This window comes from Daucus carota, chromosome 6 (assembly GCF_001625215.2).
Source record: "Daucus carota subsp. sativus chromosome 6, DH1 v3.0, whole genome shotgun sequence".
NCBI lineage: Eukaryota > Viridiplantae > Streptophyta > Magnoliopsida > Apiales > Apiaceae > Daucus > Daucus carota.
This window is the reverse complement of record NC_030386.2, coordinates 23,902,883-23,921,439: the sequence shown is the minus strand read 5'-3', so window position 1 is coordinate 23,921,439 and position 18,557 is coordinate 23,902,883. Positions and strand designations below refer to the sequence as shown.

General features: G+C 33.7%; 2 protein-coding genes across 3 annotated transcripts; one reads left to right on the top strand and one right to left on the bottom strand.

Annotated features, from left to right (window-relative positions):
* Positions 1-502: 502 nt before the first annotated feature.
* Positions 503-8,075, top strand: LOC108227183 (uncharacterized). Of its 2 annotated transcripts, XM_017402209.2 has the most exons (15): positions 503-844; positions 1,080-1,194; positions 1,731-1,842; positions 1,948-1,992; positions 2,107-2,174; positions 2,294-2,348; positions 2,453-2,532; positions 2,621-2,704; positions 4,059-4,172; positions 4,369-4,487; positions 4,591-4,708; positions 4,889-5,019; positions 5,126-5,279; positions 5,403-5,482; positions 7,780-8,075. In XM_017402209.2, the coding sequence occupies exons 1-15, from the start codon at positions 660-662 to the stop codon at positions 7,880-7,882; spliced, it is 1,563 nt and encodes a 520-aa protein (XP_017257698.1). In that variant the 5' UTR covers positions 503-659; the 3' UTR covers positions 7,883-8,075. The 2 variants fall into 2 exon arrangements, with proteins under 2 accessions (XP_017257698.1, XP_063936763.1); XM_064080693.1 differs by lacking the exon at positions 2,621-2,704 and having other exon boundaries at positions 516-844.
* Positions 7,846-13,196, bottom strand: LOC108227181 (chloride channel protein CLC-b). The gene is made up of 6 exons (XM_017402207.2): positions 12,855-13,196; positions 12,533-12,733; positions 12,091-12,268; positions 9,877-10,409; positions 8,359-9,508; positions 7,846-8,275 (listed from the first exon to the last, which is right to left on the bottom strand). The coding sequence occupies exons 1-6, from the start codon at positions 13,046-13,048 to the stop codon at positions 8,168-8,170; spliced, it is 2,364 nt and encodes a 787-aa protein (XP_017257696.1). The 5' UTR covers positions 13,049-13,196; the 3' UTR covers positions 7,846-8,167.
* Positions 13,197-18,557: the final 5,361 nt, after the last annotated feature.

The following is an 18,557-nucleotide window of genomic DNA, read 5'->3' as shown; positions in this document are numbered from 1 at the left end:
AATTTATGTATAATTATGTCAAGCTAAAATTATACATAAAACTTTCCTAATTCAACAAATCTATTGAATAAAACATGATTATCTATATTCTTTTTGCTAAAGGATGATGGTTGGAGAGTTTTTTTTTTTTACATATCATCTAAAAGTGCCACTTAGATGACACGTAGATATTTTACTTAACATGTCTCAACCCTTGGAGATGCTCTATTACACACTATTTAAGATAAATAAAAAATATAAAAGTCGATAAATATTTTTTTTGTTTTTCTTATTTGATATTTTTAGTTGAACACGTACCTTTATGTGGGTCGATCGGATAGTAAAATGTGTTATTATTAATTAATTTTTTTTGTGAATTAAAATTTTAATTACATATTTTTATTCAAATTTTTTTTAAAAACAATATTTTTAACTATACGATCAAAACATTTTAAAAAGAAATGTTAAAAAAACCGAGGGAGTAATACTTTTATCATAATTGTTAACGGGCGGGGTTTTAGTCAGGGCCCCAGTGGTCACCCAGGGGTGGAAAGATAACTGTCACCGATAAACCTCCCAAATAATTTTATGTCTTGCCGCCAGTCATCTCTTCACCAGCAAATTCAACCCAAATAATGCTCAAATTGAGCAGCTAAAACGACAACGGAGACTCATATCAGATGTCGTTTCTCTCACTTCTCTCACCGCCTCGCTTCTCTCTCATCACCTCTCAAACAACCACCACTTTCGCCGTTCACAGCTCTCCCTCTCCGCCGCCGCCGACGAGCATCTCTCTGCCAACGCCGCCAATCTCCGACCAGTCTCCGCCGCTAAGTTGCGCTCTCCACTGCTCTCACTTCAACTCGTAACCACCTCAATCTCCTAATTTCATCTCTTTATACATATGTTATAGCTCTTTTGATGAATTAATGTTTTTCCTTGGTTCAAAAATAGTAGATGCATGTATTTTTAACCTCTATAAATTAATAAAATTTTCGAAATCGGAAACTAATATTCGCTTATTGAGGCTTATTGTGCATTCATTTATATTAAGTATCAATTGAGTAGTTAGTTCGAAATTGTGTGTAATGTTATTGCAGGTGTTCTGGTTGCACACATGAGTTCAATCTGCACCGGCCAGCTATTGTTGATGAAGCTTCAGTCTTTTTTAAGAATTTCGGTGTTAAGGATTTTAGTTTCGATACATGTAGACTGGTTAGTCCTCACTTTTTTACTCTACTTGATTTTTTCAGAGAGTCCTTTTTCAACTTTATTTGCTAATTATCAACGGTATCATCATAAATTATAGTGTGATGCAATCAATTACTGATTAGAAGTTATTATGATAGTTAACCTAAACCAAAATAAAATCTACAGCATGGTAAGATCAAAGATGTAGTGATGTACTATATACATCACCTCTAGTGCCGGACATTGGGGTAATAGTTTAAGTGACTCCAGTTGTTGGACAGATGATTTTACATAGGTGACAATGTCAGGTTTATTTGTGCTCATAAATATTTTAATTTCGTGCCATTATACAACTTGAAAATATTGGGTATTAAATGCTTATAAGGAAAAAGGAATTAAATTTAAGTAAAGAGTTGTGAAACATCATTTTGAGAATGTTATTTGCAATTTGTTTCGATAAGCGAGTCGGATTCAAGTAGGGATCTGGGTCGTATCAGACATTGTCATACCTTGGTTAATCAGAACTTTTTATGTAAAATGAATTGCTTTTGACTTTATAGTGGGGATGGAGGTGCCGTGCAAAACTAGCAGTTCGTGGTTCAGCATCTGACCCTGTGATCGGGCTCTATGAAGAGGGTACTCATAATGTAGTTGATATTCCTGACTGTAAAGGTGATTAAAAAGAAAAGACTAAGTGTAATTTGCAATATGCTTTTAATATTTTTGTATGTATACACAGAATTAACTTGAGTAGTAATATTGATTGTTGTTATGCAGCTCATCACCCAAACATTAATGCAGCTGTGGATCTTCTAAGAAAAGGTCTGTTACATTTTCGACATATATAAACCTACACTGCTTCCTTTTTAACACTTTTCCATGTCTGTACATGTATATTCTACATTACATTTCCCTGATATTTGTTTTGATTCTCAGGTATGGTTGAATTCAAGATCCATCCATACGATGAAGACCAGGGGACTGGTCTATTGAGATATGTTCAAGTGAGTACAAAATCAGCTATAAGTATTAGCTACTTAAATTTTTCTGGGGTATATGTTTCACGTTGTGTTTATCATCTTTAATATTTGGCTATTGTATTCATTGATGTTGGAAACTTCAGATGGCCGTAACTACATACAATACATCGCTCCCCGCTTCAGAACGATATAGAAATGGTAACTAGTCAAAACTCAAAATTAGTTTTTATAAGTGATGTTTTTCTCTTTGCATGATTTAACTATTCACATAGATTCTGAACTATAACCATATCTAAGCGCAGGCAAAGTACAGCTTTCCTTAGTTTGGAATTCAAGAAATGAAAATTCACCCTTTTCAGATAGACTAGATGCCCTGGCTAAGGTTACTTTATTTGACTTCTTTCTCTCTTGTTATACAATTTTTTTATTTATCCTAGTACTTATTCTAATGTTTTTAAATTAATTTGTAGTTCCTGTGGAAGTATGGTGGCCCTAACAGTAAGCACCACTTGATTCATTCTGTATGGGTTAACTTTCAAACATCAACGAACAATGTTAGTTGGTGAAGTTTCTTTTTGCTCCATTTTTATGTAAAGGTCGAATTTAGCAGTTGTCTACATGCGTGAAAAATGTTGCTTAAGACAATTATATAGAACAGATGTTTTTAGCAGTTCTAATCACATCATTTTGCTGGATATTGTTAGTAGTACAATAAGAATGATAGCATCTTTTTTAATTTCTCTATATGGTTAATTCTTTTAGTTATTGACATAAGCTTTGCAAGAGTATGTGAAAAAGCACAATCTGTATATTATTTTTTTATATCTTTTAAAATTGAAAATTGTATTTGTAAGTTATACTCCCTCTGCCCCTCTCATTTCTTTACAGTTTTTTTGCATTGATTGACACACATTTTAACGCGCATATAAAACATAGTTTCATAACTTATTTTCAAAATTTTTCTTTTCTGTATGAATATTTAGACATTAAATTTTTATTCAGAAAAAAAAAAGTTCAAAATAATTTATCATATAATATTTTATGAGCGCATTAAATTGCATGCCGAGCCCCTGTCCCCCAATGTAAACAATTGAGAGGGACATAGGGAGTAATAAACCTGAAACCTTTTTATATTGAAAAAGTTATTAATAAGTAGTACATGTCATATATATATTAGTATTAGTTAGGGTTCTACAGCAGAACTGCACATGAAAAAAATTTCTTATTTATGTATTATATTTTGAAATTACTTTTGAACACACACAACGATGCAAAAAAAACATGTATTTAGATTTAGATCATGAAAACCTATGTAAAATATAGAGTTCTGCAGCAGAAACTTAGTGGTTCTATTTTGAGCATTGGTTCTCTCTTGAGCGCGACCCTATATATATATATATATATATATATATATATATATATATATATATATATATATATATATATATATATATATATATGGTGGCACTCTAGAGCATACCCTCTTACATGGAGTTCCGTATTACTAATATACTATTAGAAATATATACATAATACATATATTTATTATATTTTTTATTAAATATAATTATATATTTTATGTAGTAAATCGAAAACGAAATTATATAATTTTTTTTATTTCAAAAATCAATGAAAAATATGCAATATTCCAACATGATTCTACAACAGAACAATAATTATCCAGAATTATTTTATTGTAGAACCAGTTTCGAAAATCAACTTTTTTTTTCAAATTTAGGTGTTAAATTATTATAAATTATATAGATGGTAGCATGCTACATTAGAATCACGTTATAATAGAATTTATAGTAAAATCAATGATTTGTTATGGGATGCTACGAAACTCCATAAAAGATGTTTAAAGACTTATTGTTTTGTAACTTAGTAGTACCATTACTTGTTATGCAGATAATATTTGGTAATAGATGGAGGCATCTCCTGGGGGAAAGAGATTTGTGGGAGCATGTTGGAGGAATTGATGTTTCCATGGCTCCTTCAAGCTTTGGTCAAGCAAATACTAGGGTGGATATTCTTTTTCTAATTCTTCAGTGTACTTGCTCTTACTTTCTTCAGCTGTTAAGTCATGGTCAGATGTTGAGCCTAGATAGCACCATGAGTTCGACTCCTTGTGATAAACAGTATTGCAAACATGTTGCTCTTTTAAATAGCCAACCACAACTTGCAGATTAAAAATTTATCACATGAATGTTTTTCCCAGGCTTTCGATTCCTTGCTCCGGAAGCTACACAAGTATGTTCCGTACGGCACCTCAGTTGCTGATCTTTATGCAGGAGCTGGTGTCATTGGACTATCATTGGCAGCTGCAAGAAAATGCAGGTCTACTTCTTATCCAACTTTCCGTTTATGTTGAAGTTAACATTTTTGATTAATTTGGAGTTTTTACTTTTAATATTTACAAAACCTATGTTCTTATCATTAGGTCGGTTAAATGTGTTGAGGTCAACAAAGAATCAAAGCTATCTTTTGAGAAGACAGCAGAGCGACTACCAGTCAGTGTGGATAGTAGCATCAGCTGGCACCATGCTGACACTTCTATTGTTTGTTCTTAATACTTAAACTTAAAATATCTGAAATTTATTTTGAGTCATGCAGCTGGTATAGAAGAACATTTTGCTTCTAAATTTATCCACTTTAAGTATCAAATTGTAGTGTATACTATTTTCAATTGGTTCTATGGTGGTGTATAACTTACTTCGTTTGATTCACAACTTGCTTAGGAACCACTTACATGGCTTGTGGGGGCTGATGTTGTCGTTGTTGATCCACCCAGGAAGGGACTGGACCCATCCTTAGTTAATTTATTGCGAAATATATCATCAGTGGAGCGTAAAGTAAACATATCTGGAAGGTATTTGTCATCAACAGAATCTTTCTTTGATCAGTTGTTTTATGTCACCTTTTTATATAGATGATTCTGAAATTTCTGTGTTATGCACTTAACTTTCTTTCTCTAGTCCTGTTGCAAAAGTTAAAGATGAAAAGAGGCCTTGGGTTATACGTTCGAAAGAAGCCTCACTGCAGATTCGGAGTCAAACAGTGCATGAGGAGAGTCAAGCGCTACCTCGGACTCTTATCTATATAAGTTGTGGCTGGGAGAGTTTTAAGGAGGTATTTTGGTGATCTGTATTACTACATGTATGCTAAAATATTTTATTTGATTCATTGAGTTTTCCTTTTGATCTTTAGACTTATTAGAATATTAGTTTCTAATCTAGCAATCATACTAAATAGGATTGCAAGATGTTGCTATCTAGTAAGGCATGGCATCTGGATAAAGCACATGGTTTTAATTTCTTTCCCGGAACCCAGAGGTATTTCTATGAATATTTGATTGATTGTTTATTAAGCTTTCTGCAACCCTTGTTCTGAATCAAGTTCTTGCAAAGAAACTTTTTATTTTGTTAAAAATATAATTTTTCTCTCTCTGTTTGGATTGATAGCTTGATGTCAAATGACCTTTTTCTGGGTTGAGTGTTTTGAATGTTAGTGATTCACTGTCTAGGTATATGACTATTATTACTATTAAAATCTCGCACCCGAATAACAAGTATATGCGAGGCAGCAGATTCTAGAAGACTCTTGAAATTTTCCAAAACGTTAGGTGGTTCTGGTAAGTCGTAAAACCTTAATAGCTAGTAACAGTTAATTAAAAATCTAATGCTCCATATAGTTTGAAGATATGAATTACAGTGAGTATCAAATGAAATTGTAATATTCAGTTGAAATATTATAATTTCCGTTCAGTTTATACTAGTACCCAATCTCACCAAGCTAGAGATAACTGCTTATTCCTTCCTTACAAATACCCTTGAACCTCACATGTCTTCTTTTTCTTTTTTCTAATCGGGAGTCCTTTTTAAAGGACTAACACATATTTATTAAACATGAGAGGACTTATTCCCCTCCTCATGCATATTTTCCTTGTGCAGCAATATCATAATTTTTTAAAGGAGGTTTATAGTTTTTTGGAAAAGGTTTGCAAAAAGTTACAATTGACAATTGTGAAAGAGAAGGGGAGGGTATTGGATGTGTTATTCAGACAATTCAAACAATAAGTTAGATTGTAGAAGGGGGGGTTGAATACAATCTACAAAAAATTCAATATCTTTTTGCATAGCAGATCATATTCAAAATACAAGAGAATATAAAAACTAAAACAGAAATTTAAAGAACAAGGATCTTAAAAATTTCAGGTGGATTGTTTGATCCACCTGAGAGATTTTTATATCAAGAACCTTCCAAGTAAAAATACTTGGCTGCTTACAAAAGAATGAAGAGCAGAAGCTTACAATTTCTTGCTAACTTTTTCTAATTCTTTGCTCTTCAGTTCTTGGTGTTTGATACTTTGAAATGTGAAATTACAAAGTGAATATATACTACTACAAACAAAACTAGTCTGTAAAAGTATTTTCCTACACACTTTCTAGCTAGTACAAATATAGAATTTCTTGGACTTGATACTGCATTTGGCAGCTTGAAATTCTTGTTGCTTTGCCAGAAATGGTAGGCTTCGAGGTTCTCAATATTTGACTAAACTCCTTTTGGTTTAGCTTCCAAAGCTGGTGCAGCATCTATCACATCAACCCATGTGGACTTTGTCTTTTCCCTGACTTGCAGCTGTCAATTGCTAATAATCAATTGCTAATATCATCAATTGATGATACACTGAAACAGCAGTTGATTGTCTTCTTTGAGTTATGGGATAATGATGATGTTGATGTAGCGGTCGATAATCTTCTTTCCAAATAGCCATTGATACTTTAAATTACCGATCGATCTTCACTTCACTTGAATAGATTACATGACTTCTCATGTTTACAATTATGTCACCCTATCTAAACATCCGTTGATAGATCAACTGCTAATCTAAAAGTACACATTATTTTACATCAACTGCTAAAATGCTCCAGCTTTGTTACAATACCTCATCAGCCGTTGATGGGTCAATCTGATCAATTGATACTGTCTTAGCATGCTACCAATTGATCAGCTACATGCAATTTTATTCTAAGTAAGAATAAAATACCTTGTATCATCAAGCATCACATATTCCTAACAGGATGGTAGGAGGAAAAAATGATGTGGTAGCTGTAACATCATGTATATCAAGTAGAGTACTAGAATACATTGATATGCTGATGTATATTTATGTTATGGTTTTAATGAAATTAATTAATGATTGTACCTTCAACTATTTTATAATTTCATCTCACCACTGAGCATTGTAAACTAATGACCATGCTTGCTTGAGTTTCATCTGTTTTATCATGGACTTTTATTCTCTCACTGCTCCATAAGCGTCACATTTCTTTGAGCGGTCATAGTATTTGGCAAAATTTAATCTGTTCTGTGAGCAGTAGCTATCAGTTAACTAGATCTTCCCTGATATTTCTCCTAGCTATATAATATTTCCGTATTAGTTTCCTCTTTATATACCAATATGGAATAGATTTCTCTTGTAAAATAATTGTATCTTTAAGTGTTAAAATTTAAAATGTATGTTTTTTCTGAAGATAGAGTCCTTAGTAGCTGCACTTTTAATTATGATTTAAGTTGTTCTTTTAAATAATTAGTAAGAATCCTTATTGATGAGCTTTATTGTATGCAGCATTGAGGTGTTGGCAGTGTTTAAAAGAGGACCAGGAGTAGGCAACAAGAAAAAGAAACCTGGAAAGAAGAAGAAGAAGAAAACCACTTTAAAAAATATTTAGACATAGTTGCCACATAGCTGGTTGCTCTTCACATGTGCTTAACCAGGAAGGAGAAATTTTTTTGATGTCGAACAAAAATTTCTCTAGCATTACATATTTTTGTGAAGGGTCTGTAACCCGAGTATTTTGTCAATAATGTAACATCTGACAATTTTTTAGATAAAAATTTTCTACATGTGGTAGTTTTGCTGCTTCTGAAACCTGATGAAAAAATAATACCAAAAAATGATTGAATTGGAATGGAAGTTATCTTTTGGGGACGTGACACTTGCTGTTTTTTGATATTTATTGCCCCTTTTTACTTCCCTTGGCTTTCTCAAGATGAGGGAAAGCACTTAAAATGTTATGGGCCCTCAGGTCCTGCCTGGTCAAGATCCCCACCACCGGAGACACCTGTATAAAGAAACACAACGCCGAGCAGGTTAGTGATTTGTGTAAATTACTAGCACATCGGAATGATAATTGCCTTAACTTACCCCAGATCCTTGAAACTTGGGCAGGATGAGCATATGGCGGAGACCCACCTCCCTGAACAGCACAAGAGCCTTTGCAACAGACATGGTCTCCACTACCGTGTAAGCTGTTGTATTGGTGAGAGGATGTAAATCAACATACATCTCCATCTCATTCTTCGTCACAGCTACCTCTTCAAGCTTCACACTCCTTTCAGCCAAATCAACTGAGGTAATTTTTTCTCTCACTTCCCATTCTTCTGTTCTCCTTCTCTCTTGCAGGAACCATTTCTTCTTCAGTAGTAAAACAAGGTGAGCTCTTAAAACTAGTCCATGCAGTTCCCGTTCTCCGAGTGCCTGACTGCCTACTGGCACCTCCCTGTCATCTACAACAGGGAACCCATTGTGGGTGGTGTTCCGAAGAACATCTACTATGCGGCCTACCTTCTCGATTCCACGAAGGGTTACAACTGGTGGTTTGACATCAGCTAGCTCACCAACTGTAATATTTCTCATCCATGGTTCAGGATGTGCATCCAAGAAAGGCAATCCTTTTAGATCCAGTATAATCTCATAGATACTTGGATTAAAGCAGTCTCCAACAGTTTTGGAAATTAGAAGAACCAACATTGTAATTGGTAGCAGGAGAAGGTTATTGGTCAGTTCAAGAAATATCACACAAAGGGAAACTGTCATCCTCATTGACCCAGCCATGAGGGAGGCCGCTCCTAGTACAGCATACAGTCCCTGGTCAATTTTTGTGTAATCTCCCATAGCTATCCCAAGCATGCGACCATAAGCTGATCCCATTAGGATGATTGGAAGAAAAAGACCTGACGGGACTGCAATACCAAAGGTAAAGAGTCCCAAGATGCAATATAATGCAAAGAAGATGGTGAGGGAGAAATACTGGAACTCTGTAGGAGTGTTGGTGGAAAAAATGTGTCGGACAGCATCATCATTGGTTGTATGTAGGAGGGTGGCCAAGTCATTGTAGTGGCCACTTGGGCAGTTAAATTGCTTGAAGTTCCCTACACGTCCTGTTGTTGGACATGCTTCCTGAAGGGAGGGATCACAAGGTGTGCAGCTGGCAAGGAAAGGAAGTCCGTACAGACATGCTGAAGTAAACAATGATACAGTGAGACTGAGTAGAAGCTTGTGTAATTTTCCCTTCCTGCAAATGAACAATAAAATATGTTTTCAGATGTCTGACTTAAGTATTGGGATCACATTTTAGGCCCAGCTTTCCAGCAATATGTAATTACCAACGTGAATCATCAATCAAGTAAAGCCAAGTTTGATTATACTAATTGCCATCATTTCTTTGAATTAGCCTAAGCATTCTAATCAGTGGGTAGAAAAGTAGATGTATAGGAAGGTTTCACTTGTTGAAAAGTTCAGGGTTGGATATGGTCTGCTCCATTTTTAAAACCTATGCATGGTTTGGTGGAATCATATCGACGCAACGGTGGAAATTGGAAGGTTTGGTCTTCTGTGTTTACTGATTCATGGTGCATATAATAGTAAAAATTTCATGCTTACTCATTGATGAGGTTGTAAACCCTGAGGATTTTGTGTAGTAGGTAGTTGTAGAGGCTTCCCAGTACTCCTCCAATTACTCCGAGTACAGTGACTGGGATGATGTCCACGACATGGTACCTCAAGCTGACGTCACTCACATCAAACAGAATTAGTCCTCCCTGCCCAAATAGGCCACAGCTTGCATTTTTACAGTATTCCATGGAAAGTCTCAATACCACCACCACCACTGCTGTACTGAAGAAGGTCCTCCAAAGTAGAGCACTCCTCCACCATGTTGCCACCTCTTCAAGAGCGAAAAGGACACCACCCACTGGGGAGCGAAAAGCAGCACATACTCCAGAAGAGGAACCACATGTTATTAGATCTCTGCGGTCACGATCATTGTTGAAGTACCGGAGCCAGCGCCATCTGAGACGGTAATTGTCAGGCCCACCTTGGCCTAGTAAGGAAGCAAGGCAAGCACCAATGTGGACCAATGGCCCTTCTTTTCCTAAATCTAAGCCTGCAGAGACAGCTCCAATGCTTCCAACTATCTGCAAGGATTAAAGCAGTTTTATTTGTCCAGCAAGCTACCACACAGTTAAGTACACTTTTTTTTTATATTTATGAATTAATAAATTTTTCACTCTTTCTCCACATCTAAGGAGATCCTCATCAGTGGATACACTGATCGTAGTAGGTAATCAGCCCAAGTTGGCATTCCTACCGGCTACCAGTATACTGGTAATCCTGTCTTGAAAATTGATTTGTCGAATGACATGTCTATTTTAGTAGAAATCTAAATAGGACATTGAAATTTTAATGTTCCATTTTGTTGGTCAGCATTGGTCTGTGATAGTTACTGCACGGTTATCTGCTTCCCACCCCATACAACTTATTGTAATTATTGAATGTTCACACAAGCTACTTATGTTTTAAACTATCCCCCCTGCCGTGGTTCTTGTGTATTTGATATATGAAGTATGAAGTTTTTGATTACAATGGGTGCTTGCATGACACTGTTAATAACCTCTTTTTCATATGCTTTAGGTCGACCTTGGATGTCCATAACCCCAGATTGATGAAAAATGGATAATTCAAAATGATAAAACGTGTGATAGGATTATATCACTGATTTGTGCCTATAATTAAAGAAGTTTTAAAAAGTTCTTTACCCAATGATTTAATGCACAAGAATATGAAGGGGTTAAATATCAAAGCGGTTCCTGAAGTGAAGGTCATATATCACCTTGATCACCGATGTTAACTGGATATCATGTAAATGACTAAAGTAATAATAATAAATATCAAACAGGTACCTCTAAATATGTGTTTAGGGAGTAAAACTTACATTTATTGAGTTTTACACATTATTATTGAATGTTACCACAACCAAGTAAAAAGTTGTGAATTCAGTATTTTAGATATATTACTTAGATTTTAAAAACTTTATTTACTGTTTATTTTTAATTAAAACAAAGTAAATAACTACAAAATTTAAGATAAATAATTCTAAAGATATTATCTCAAATACTAGAATGCATATCTTTTTACTTAGTTGTGGTAACATTCAAAAATACAGTGTAAAACTCCATCACAGCATCAGTATACATTTACTCCCTGAACAAATATTTAAAGGAGTTTGTTTGATATTTATTATTCCCTCCGTCCCTCAGAATTGTAAATATTGGGGGACGGGGACGCAACACGCACTTTAATGTTCTTGTAAAGTATAATTCTATAACTTATTTTTAAGATTTTCTTTTTCTGAATAGAAATTTAACATTTAAATTTTTATTCAGATTTTTTTTTGAAAAAAAAATAAGTTATAAAACTATACTTTACAGGAGCATTAAAGTGTGTGCCGAACAGTGAAGAAAAAACATATTGAAATGAGTGAGAAAGAGGGAGTATGATTTTAGTGATTCAAATGATGCCCCGTTAAGATCCGTGAACAAAATGATATATAACCTCCACCTTAGTGACCACTTTGATATTTAACTCGAATAGGAAGGGAATTGGCTCGAGCTTTTAAGTGTTGAATATAGTTCACTTAGGGAAGGCCAAAATTATATAGTACCTTGTCTGAAGGAAGTAGGGAAAAATTCAAATTATTGGTCATAGGTTAAAATGAAGTGAAGTCACTAGTTACTTATTGGTTCAGAAAGATATTAATTTCTCTACTTACTAGTTACCACTGATTGGAACAAAACATTGTAGAGGAAATTCACACACCTTCACCATTAGTGTTGTAGCACCAAACATGTTTGGTGTGTCTACCCCATTGAGATAAGCTTTAATTTCAGGAATACCAGGGCCAGCTGCGGTGGGTGCAAAGCACACACAGAGAGCAGAAGCGACCAGTGTCAAAAGAAAATTAGCTGTTGTGAAGTAGATGAATCCTGCAAGGTAACTGCATTGACAAATGAGGTAGCTTGTCAGTTCTTTTCCCTTTTCTCTTTTCATTTTTCTGGATTCTTCATTACATTATAAGTATATGGAGAAGGGGAGCGAGTATTTAAACCCATGACCAATGGCCAGCAAAGGAGGGGGAAGGGGGGACATTGCTAATCAGTAAACCTTCGTTTATTATATAGTAGTAAAACTGATTTGATATGTACCACAAGGTTCCATTGAATTAGAGAAAAGAAATTAGTTATTGGTGCGAATGCCACACCTTTCCTTCTCAATGTAGTTAGCCACAACAAGAAGCTTGTAGCCTGCGATGTTCTCAATTGCAAGGTTAATGAGGGTGGCAATGACACCTGTTAAAAGGCCAACTAGGAAGGCCAGGGTCCATTTTAAAAATATGTACTGCAGCACTTGTACCTTGGATCTGCTTCTCCAGTCTTGCTTAAAGAGATCATTTTCATTTATCCTGCGTCGATGTATACATACAAAAATGCTTAAAACAGTGAAGAAGATTAATGCAGCGTCCAAGTTCTTGCAACATTTTTTTTTTCTTTTAACATATAATGATCAAGAATTTTTGTGCTTACTCATAATCTAAGCTTTCGATATGAGAAACCTTGGCGCCCACCAGCGCTAGTGGACTAGAAGAAAGAGTCAGATTTCTTTTAAGCAGTGGCCGGTGCAAAGAGTTGTTCTCTGGATTTCCCTGCTCTTCATCTGCTTGCTGTCCTTCCATGTAATTCCTTGCTGGTTCTGCATGCTGGGATTGCTCTTCCACCATTGGGAATATAGGATGCTGGCACTCCCAAAATTTTCAGAATGTACAAATGTTACAAGTAGTCAGAACTGCTCTCACCTATAGCTCTGTCCAACTACTGGTAAGCTTTAATATAATACTACTAATGTATATGTCTATGATTGAGTGTCCTGTTCTAGTGAAAATAAAAAACATATATATGTATGTATTGTTTTACATGTGGCATGTGTGTGTATTATTATTATATGCCTAGTTGGCATCATGGGGTCGATGAGAGTGACAAAATCAACATTTTATTAGTTGTGAAAAATAACAAAAACACAAAAAACACCTCTACCACCCACCCCGAAGAAAAAGAAGAGGGGAGGAGATTGTTAAGTAAAAGTTTCTTCCAGATTCTATTGTATTCATACCAAAGAGTGTAGAGATTCTAGGCAACAATGTCTAAACCAAACTTTGTATGGGTAGTGGCTGTTCTTATTCTGTTATATATTTTATATGTACTATCTTGGCATATAGTGTAATATCCAGCCCTTTATTTTCCCTCAAACTTCTTTTTCTGGTCAGATCCTGATAAACTTAGAACTAAGCTCTCATATAGATAAGATCATGTACATTTTTGTATCATATCTTAAATCAGTGACTATCGAATATTAAAAATGGGGCAAGGCTGGATGTCCAACACGGGTCGAATAGGAAACAGCCCAAAAATTACTGCCGGACTTCTAATTTTTTAAGTGTAGATTTTTCACATATAGCATAATGTGAAACCCTTTATTTTCCTTTAGTCCCCTTTGTTTTTCCTTAAACTTGTTTTCTTTTCTGGTCAGATCCTGAAGAACTCAGAACTAATCCCTGGTATAGATAAGATCATGTTACATATTTATATCAAACCATTTAATCAATCAGTGACTATCAAAAATCAAAATTGGGGCAAGGCAGGGTAGAGTGTCCACACATGAAACAAGTAGGCCTACAGTAGATTTGTTTTTAATATATAATAGAACAAATAATTGAACAATTTGCTCCTGGAATTCCAATCCAAATCACACTTGTTTATTTACTAATCACTCTAATATTATTCTATTAATGTGGTCTCAACTCTGGAATGCAACTGTTGTGACAGATGAGCAAAGGAGAACCACATTGCTCTGGATGAGACCAAGTGGAATTTAATATAACAGATCTATGGTCCAGAAATAGTGACTCTTCAGGTAATTGAAAAGTGGCCTTATCCACATGTTAAATTATTGTCCTACTATTATAATGATTGTACATATATGATTAGTGAGTAATTTAGGATATTATTAGATCAAAAGTATGGATGTCTTATCGCTAAAATGGATTAGGAAAGCAGTAATTATTGAATGTAAGAATTTAGAATTGAGGAGAGGCTAAGAGGCAACAATCAACATGTGGAAATATGCATGGCCAGCAGTGCTGTGTTGCAAGTTTTAACGCAAACACTGGCATCTGTGAAGCAAATCAAACAAAGTCATGGGATAGAATATGTATGGACAGATGACAAAACTCCCATAACCATGTGCATCTGAGCAGACCACTACTGTTCAATCTATTTATATCCATGTAGTGATGGGAAAATGTAGAAACAGATCTCAATTATGGACCACCAAAATAACTCATGCAAGGTTAGCTTCTGGGTTAGTCATCGTCGTAGTAGTAGTGGTTAGCTTCTGGGTTAGTCATCGTAGTAGTAGTAGTAGTGGCGGAATCAAAGAGGAGCTAATAAAAACTCGAGTTCGATTGATATAGTCGTACAATAATATTATCGGAATATAGAAGTTTTCGTCAAAGGGGTAAAATGTTGGTACAATAATATGATTGGAAAATTGACATTTTCATTGAAGGGGTAAATTGTCAGATGTTTCGAGAAAACATGTAGTAAATAAATTCTGGTAATTGATGAACAGGTTACTGGTCTTTTTGTGATTGTTTATCATGTTGTTAATAAACAAATATTATTGTGGGGTAATGAATGGGATATGTTCTGGGGATGGTCTCTGTACCTGCGGAGCTGGGGGCGCCACATGACTATACGGACTCTTTATTCTTTTATATGTAGTGATGAGTGGATAATTGTTGGCACGGCATCAATACAGAAATACATGGAGATCTCGCCAATTCCCTATATCATTGAAAGGACCTTGATGTATACTCCTCTGAGATGCATAATTTTTTTCCGCATCTGCTCAGTTGGTCATTGGGTTTTCATTCATCCATAATACAGAGTATAATTTTAAATTTGATTTTAATATTGTTGATATTTTGGTTACTATTTAGACGACAGAGCTGTAATAAGTCTATATATAAATTTTGGAAGTCTCTGCAATTAAACATACTAGTTGATAACCCGTGCCAAGCACGGGTTTAAATAAAATTTTAAAATTTGTAATTTATTAGAAGAATAATGTTTTTTAGTTACATTATCATATTTTTATTATACCTATTTAAATTATTGTTTTTAAATGATATTTAAATTATTGTTATTTAATATAAGACTTTCTATATATTAAAATTTGATCCAACTTTAAATTTATTTTCATAACAATATGGGTATCCGTTCTATGGAGTTCATAAAATAAGAGTATTGGCGTCCAAAATTATATAAAAATAATCTACTCGTCTCAGTTTTAATTCTAGTTGAAGTTTTTGTAGATCTAACAGCTGTTGTAGTTGTTTGACAAACTGATATTATAGTTTGACAAAATTAATTAACTTTCCAAAAGTAATTTGATATCAAATATTTTGACGTATGCATAGACTTTTAGTTCTTTTATTATGTGTTGCAATATGGATAATGACTTCATTTTGTTTGAGTTTCTATTTGTCAAGTCAGTGTTACCACCGCCTTATTTGTCTTTATCGCAATCTTCTGAAAAACACTGAATAATAATAATTATTATTATTAAAGAAAATATGACCAAGTTTTTTGGTACTTTGGTATCAATATTGAATCTTGTTTATTTTAATTCTGAAATATGATAGAAATTTTATAAATTTGTTTCGTAAATTAAATTGTATGAGTTTTAAAAATTAAAACGAATATTTGACGTATGTCTAGAGTTTCGGTTCTTTTATTATATGTTGCAATATGGAAAATGACTTCATTTTTTTTGAGTTTTCATTTGTCAAGTCAGTGTTACCACCGCCTTATTCGTCTTTATCGTAATTTTCTGAAAAACACTAAATGATAATAATAATAATTATTAAAAAATATATGATCAAGTTTTTTGGTACTTTGATATCAATATTGAATCTTGTTTATTTTAATTCTGAAATATGATACTCCCTGCGTTTCTTTTTTCTTTTCCTGTTTGTGATGTCGGTACTCTTCATAACATGAGACAAATTACTAATTTACATCTAATCTATAAAACTAAATATAGTCATGAGTGATCTTGTTGAATTCGTATTCACGAGTATTTTAATACGGTGAAGTTTTTATATTTAATGCTAATACGAAATTGAAGATATTAACGATCAAAAGTGTGTGTTGGCAAACGTGAAAAACACAAATAGAAAAAGTATTTAGAGACAGAGGGAGTAGAAGTTTTACAAATTTATTTTGTAAATTAAATTGTATGAGTTTTAAAAATTAAAACGAATAATTTCGTTGACATGATTATTCTATTGATAGGATATTATATTAATATCAATATGAACTCTTTATTTATTTGAACTCTGAAGCATGATAAGATTTATAGAGTTGTTCCGTATATTAAATTATTTGAGTTTTAAAAAATTAAAACAAATAATTTTGTTGGTAATATATTTTTATTAGTAAGATAATTGTTATAATACAAAATCTTGTAAAATATAGAATTTTTTTTATAATAGTAATAATTGTTAAATAAAAAATAATATGTTGATAGCCAAATTTTGATATGAATTTTATAGAACAGTTTCATAAGTTAAATTGTTAGCGATTTAACTGTGCGGATAGGATAAATGTTATATTACAAAATCCTAAACACCATGGAAGTCTTTTTATAGTAGGATAATAATATTAACCAATATTGAAATTTTTAAGAATAAAATCCGAATCAATATAAAATTCTGTTCATAATTGTATACTAATAATTATAAAATCCTAAAAATGTATAATAATAAGTATAAAATCCTAACAATATGAAAATTTTTTCATAATTCTATAATGGTTATTGTTATTAAATAAAAAATTTATATAACATTGTCTAAATCAATATTGAAGTTTTTAATAATAAAATTCTAATCAATACAGAAGTCTTTCACTGTGCTAATGAATATTGAGGTCTTTAATAATAAAATTTTATTCGATATAGAAGTCTTTTGATAATAATATAATAATGAATATAAAATCCTAATCAATATGAAAGTGACCGAATTTTGGTATTTTGGTACCGATGTTCCACCGAAACGTGGTTTCGCTTATTAATAAAGGGTATTGATGTATTTCTGATTAAAATCTCGCTAAAAAAGAAGCAGCAGCATTTGAAATTCGGGCTTTTTCCCTATGCGTGGAGAAATTGGAGACGCAGACAAAATAGTAGCAACTACTGTCATAATTACACTGGTAGAAAAAAAAGAAGGAAAAGGCAAAAGGAGCAACAACTTGTAAACATTCCAGCAGGGCAACACCTAAGTTAAAAAAGTCACTTGAATGTTTTTGTACTCTTAAATACATTTCCTCCATTTCACATGAAAATCAGGTGAGGATATGTATCATTATTGCACATCCAGAGGTTGGGAGTGGATCAACTGAAAGTGCATTCAACTAGTATCGTTGCAGAAAAAATGCACATCCGTTATGTAATATCTTCCGTTTGACCTGTTACCACATATTTTAAGGTAAGGTCCTTTGACCATAGCTAAAAATATTACTTTTCAAATAATTTTTTATGAATAAAAATATTGACATGATACTTTTATTCCGAAGAGAATTTATAAAAATAATATTTTTAACTATACCGTCAAAACACTTTAACAAAAAAAACTAAAATGCCAGTTATTTAAGAACGGAGGCAGTATCATGTAAACTGCGACCTTCTTGAATCCCTATGTCCGTCTCATACACCGGTCAAATTTACACCTGGGGTACATGGTGGCGATTCGTTCAGAGATAATGAAAACCATTACGGTCACAACTCATTGCCAATAATGGTTTTGAACAGAGTAAATGAAAGAGTGGATTAGAGAGTAGGAAGAGATCAACAGCATGCCAGCGGTAGAAGATCGCAGCGCGGATCAGTACGATGCATTAAGGTTAATCTCCGTGATTCGAAATTTGAATTAAGAGGCAGAAATTAAGGAACAAACTGACATGGGCAGATGGGTTAACGGGTTTCGGGTCGGTGGAGCAGGCAAAAAAAATGGGTAAATTTTGGAGTATTTTTGGGGCCTTCACTAGCATGCATTAAGAATATATGGAATATATGGATATGGATATATCAAAATATAGATTAACACAAAGTAACAAGCGCCAAAGCCAGTGCTCCTAGAGAAGAGTCATATACACAACAGAATCCATTAATGG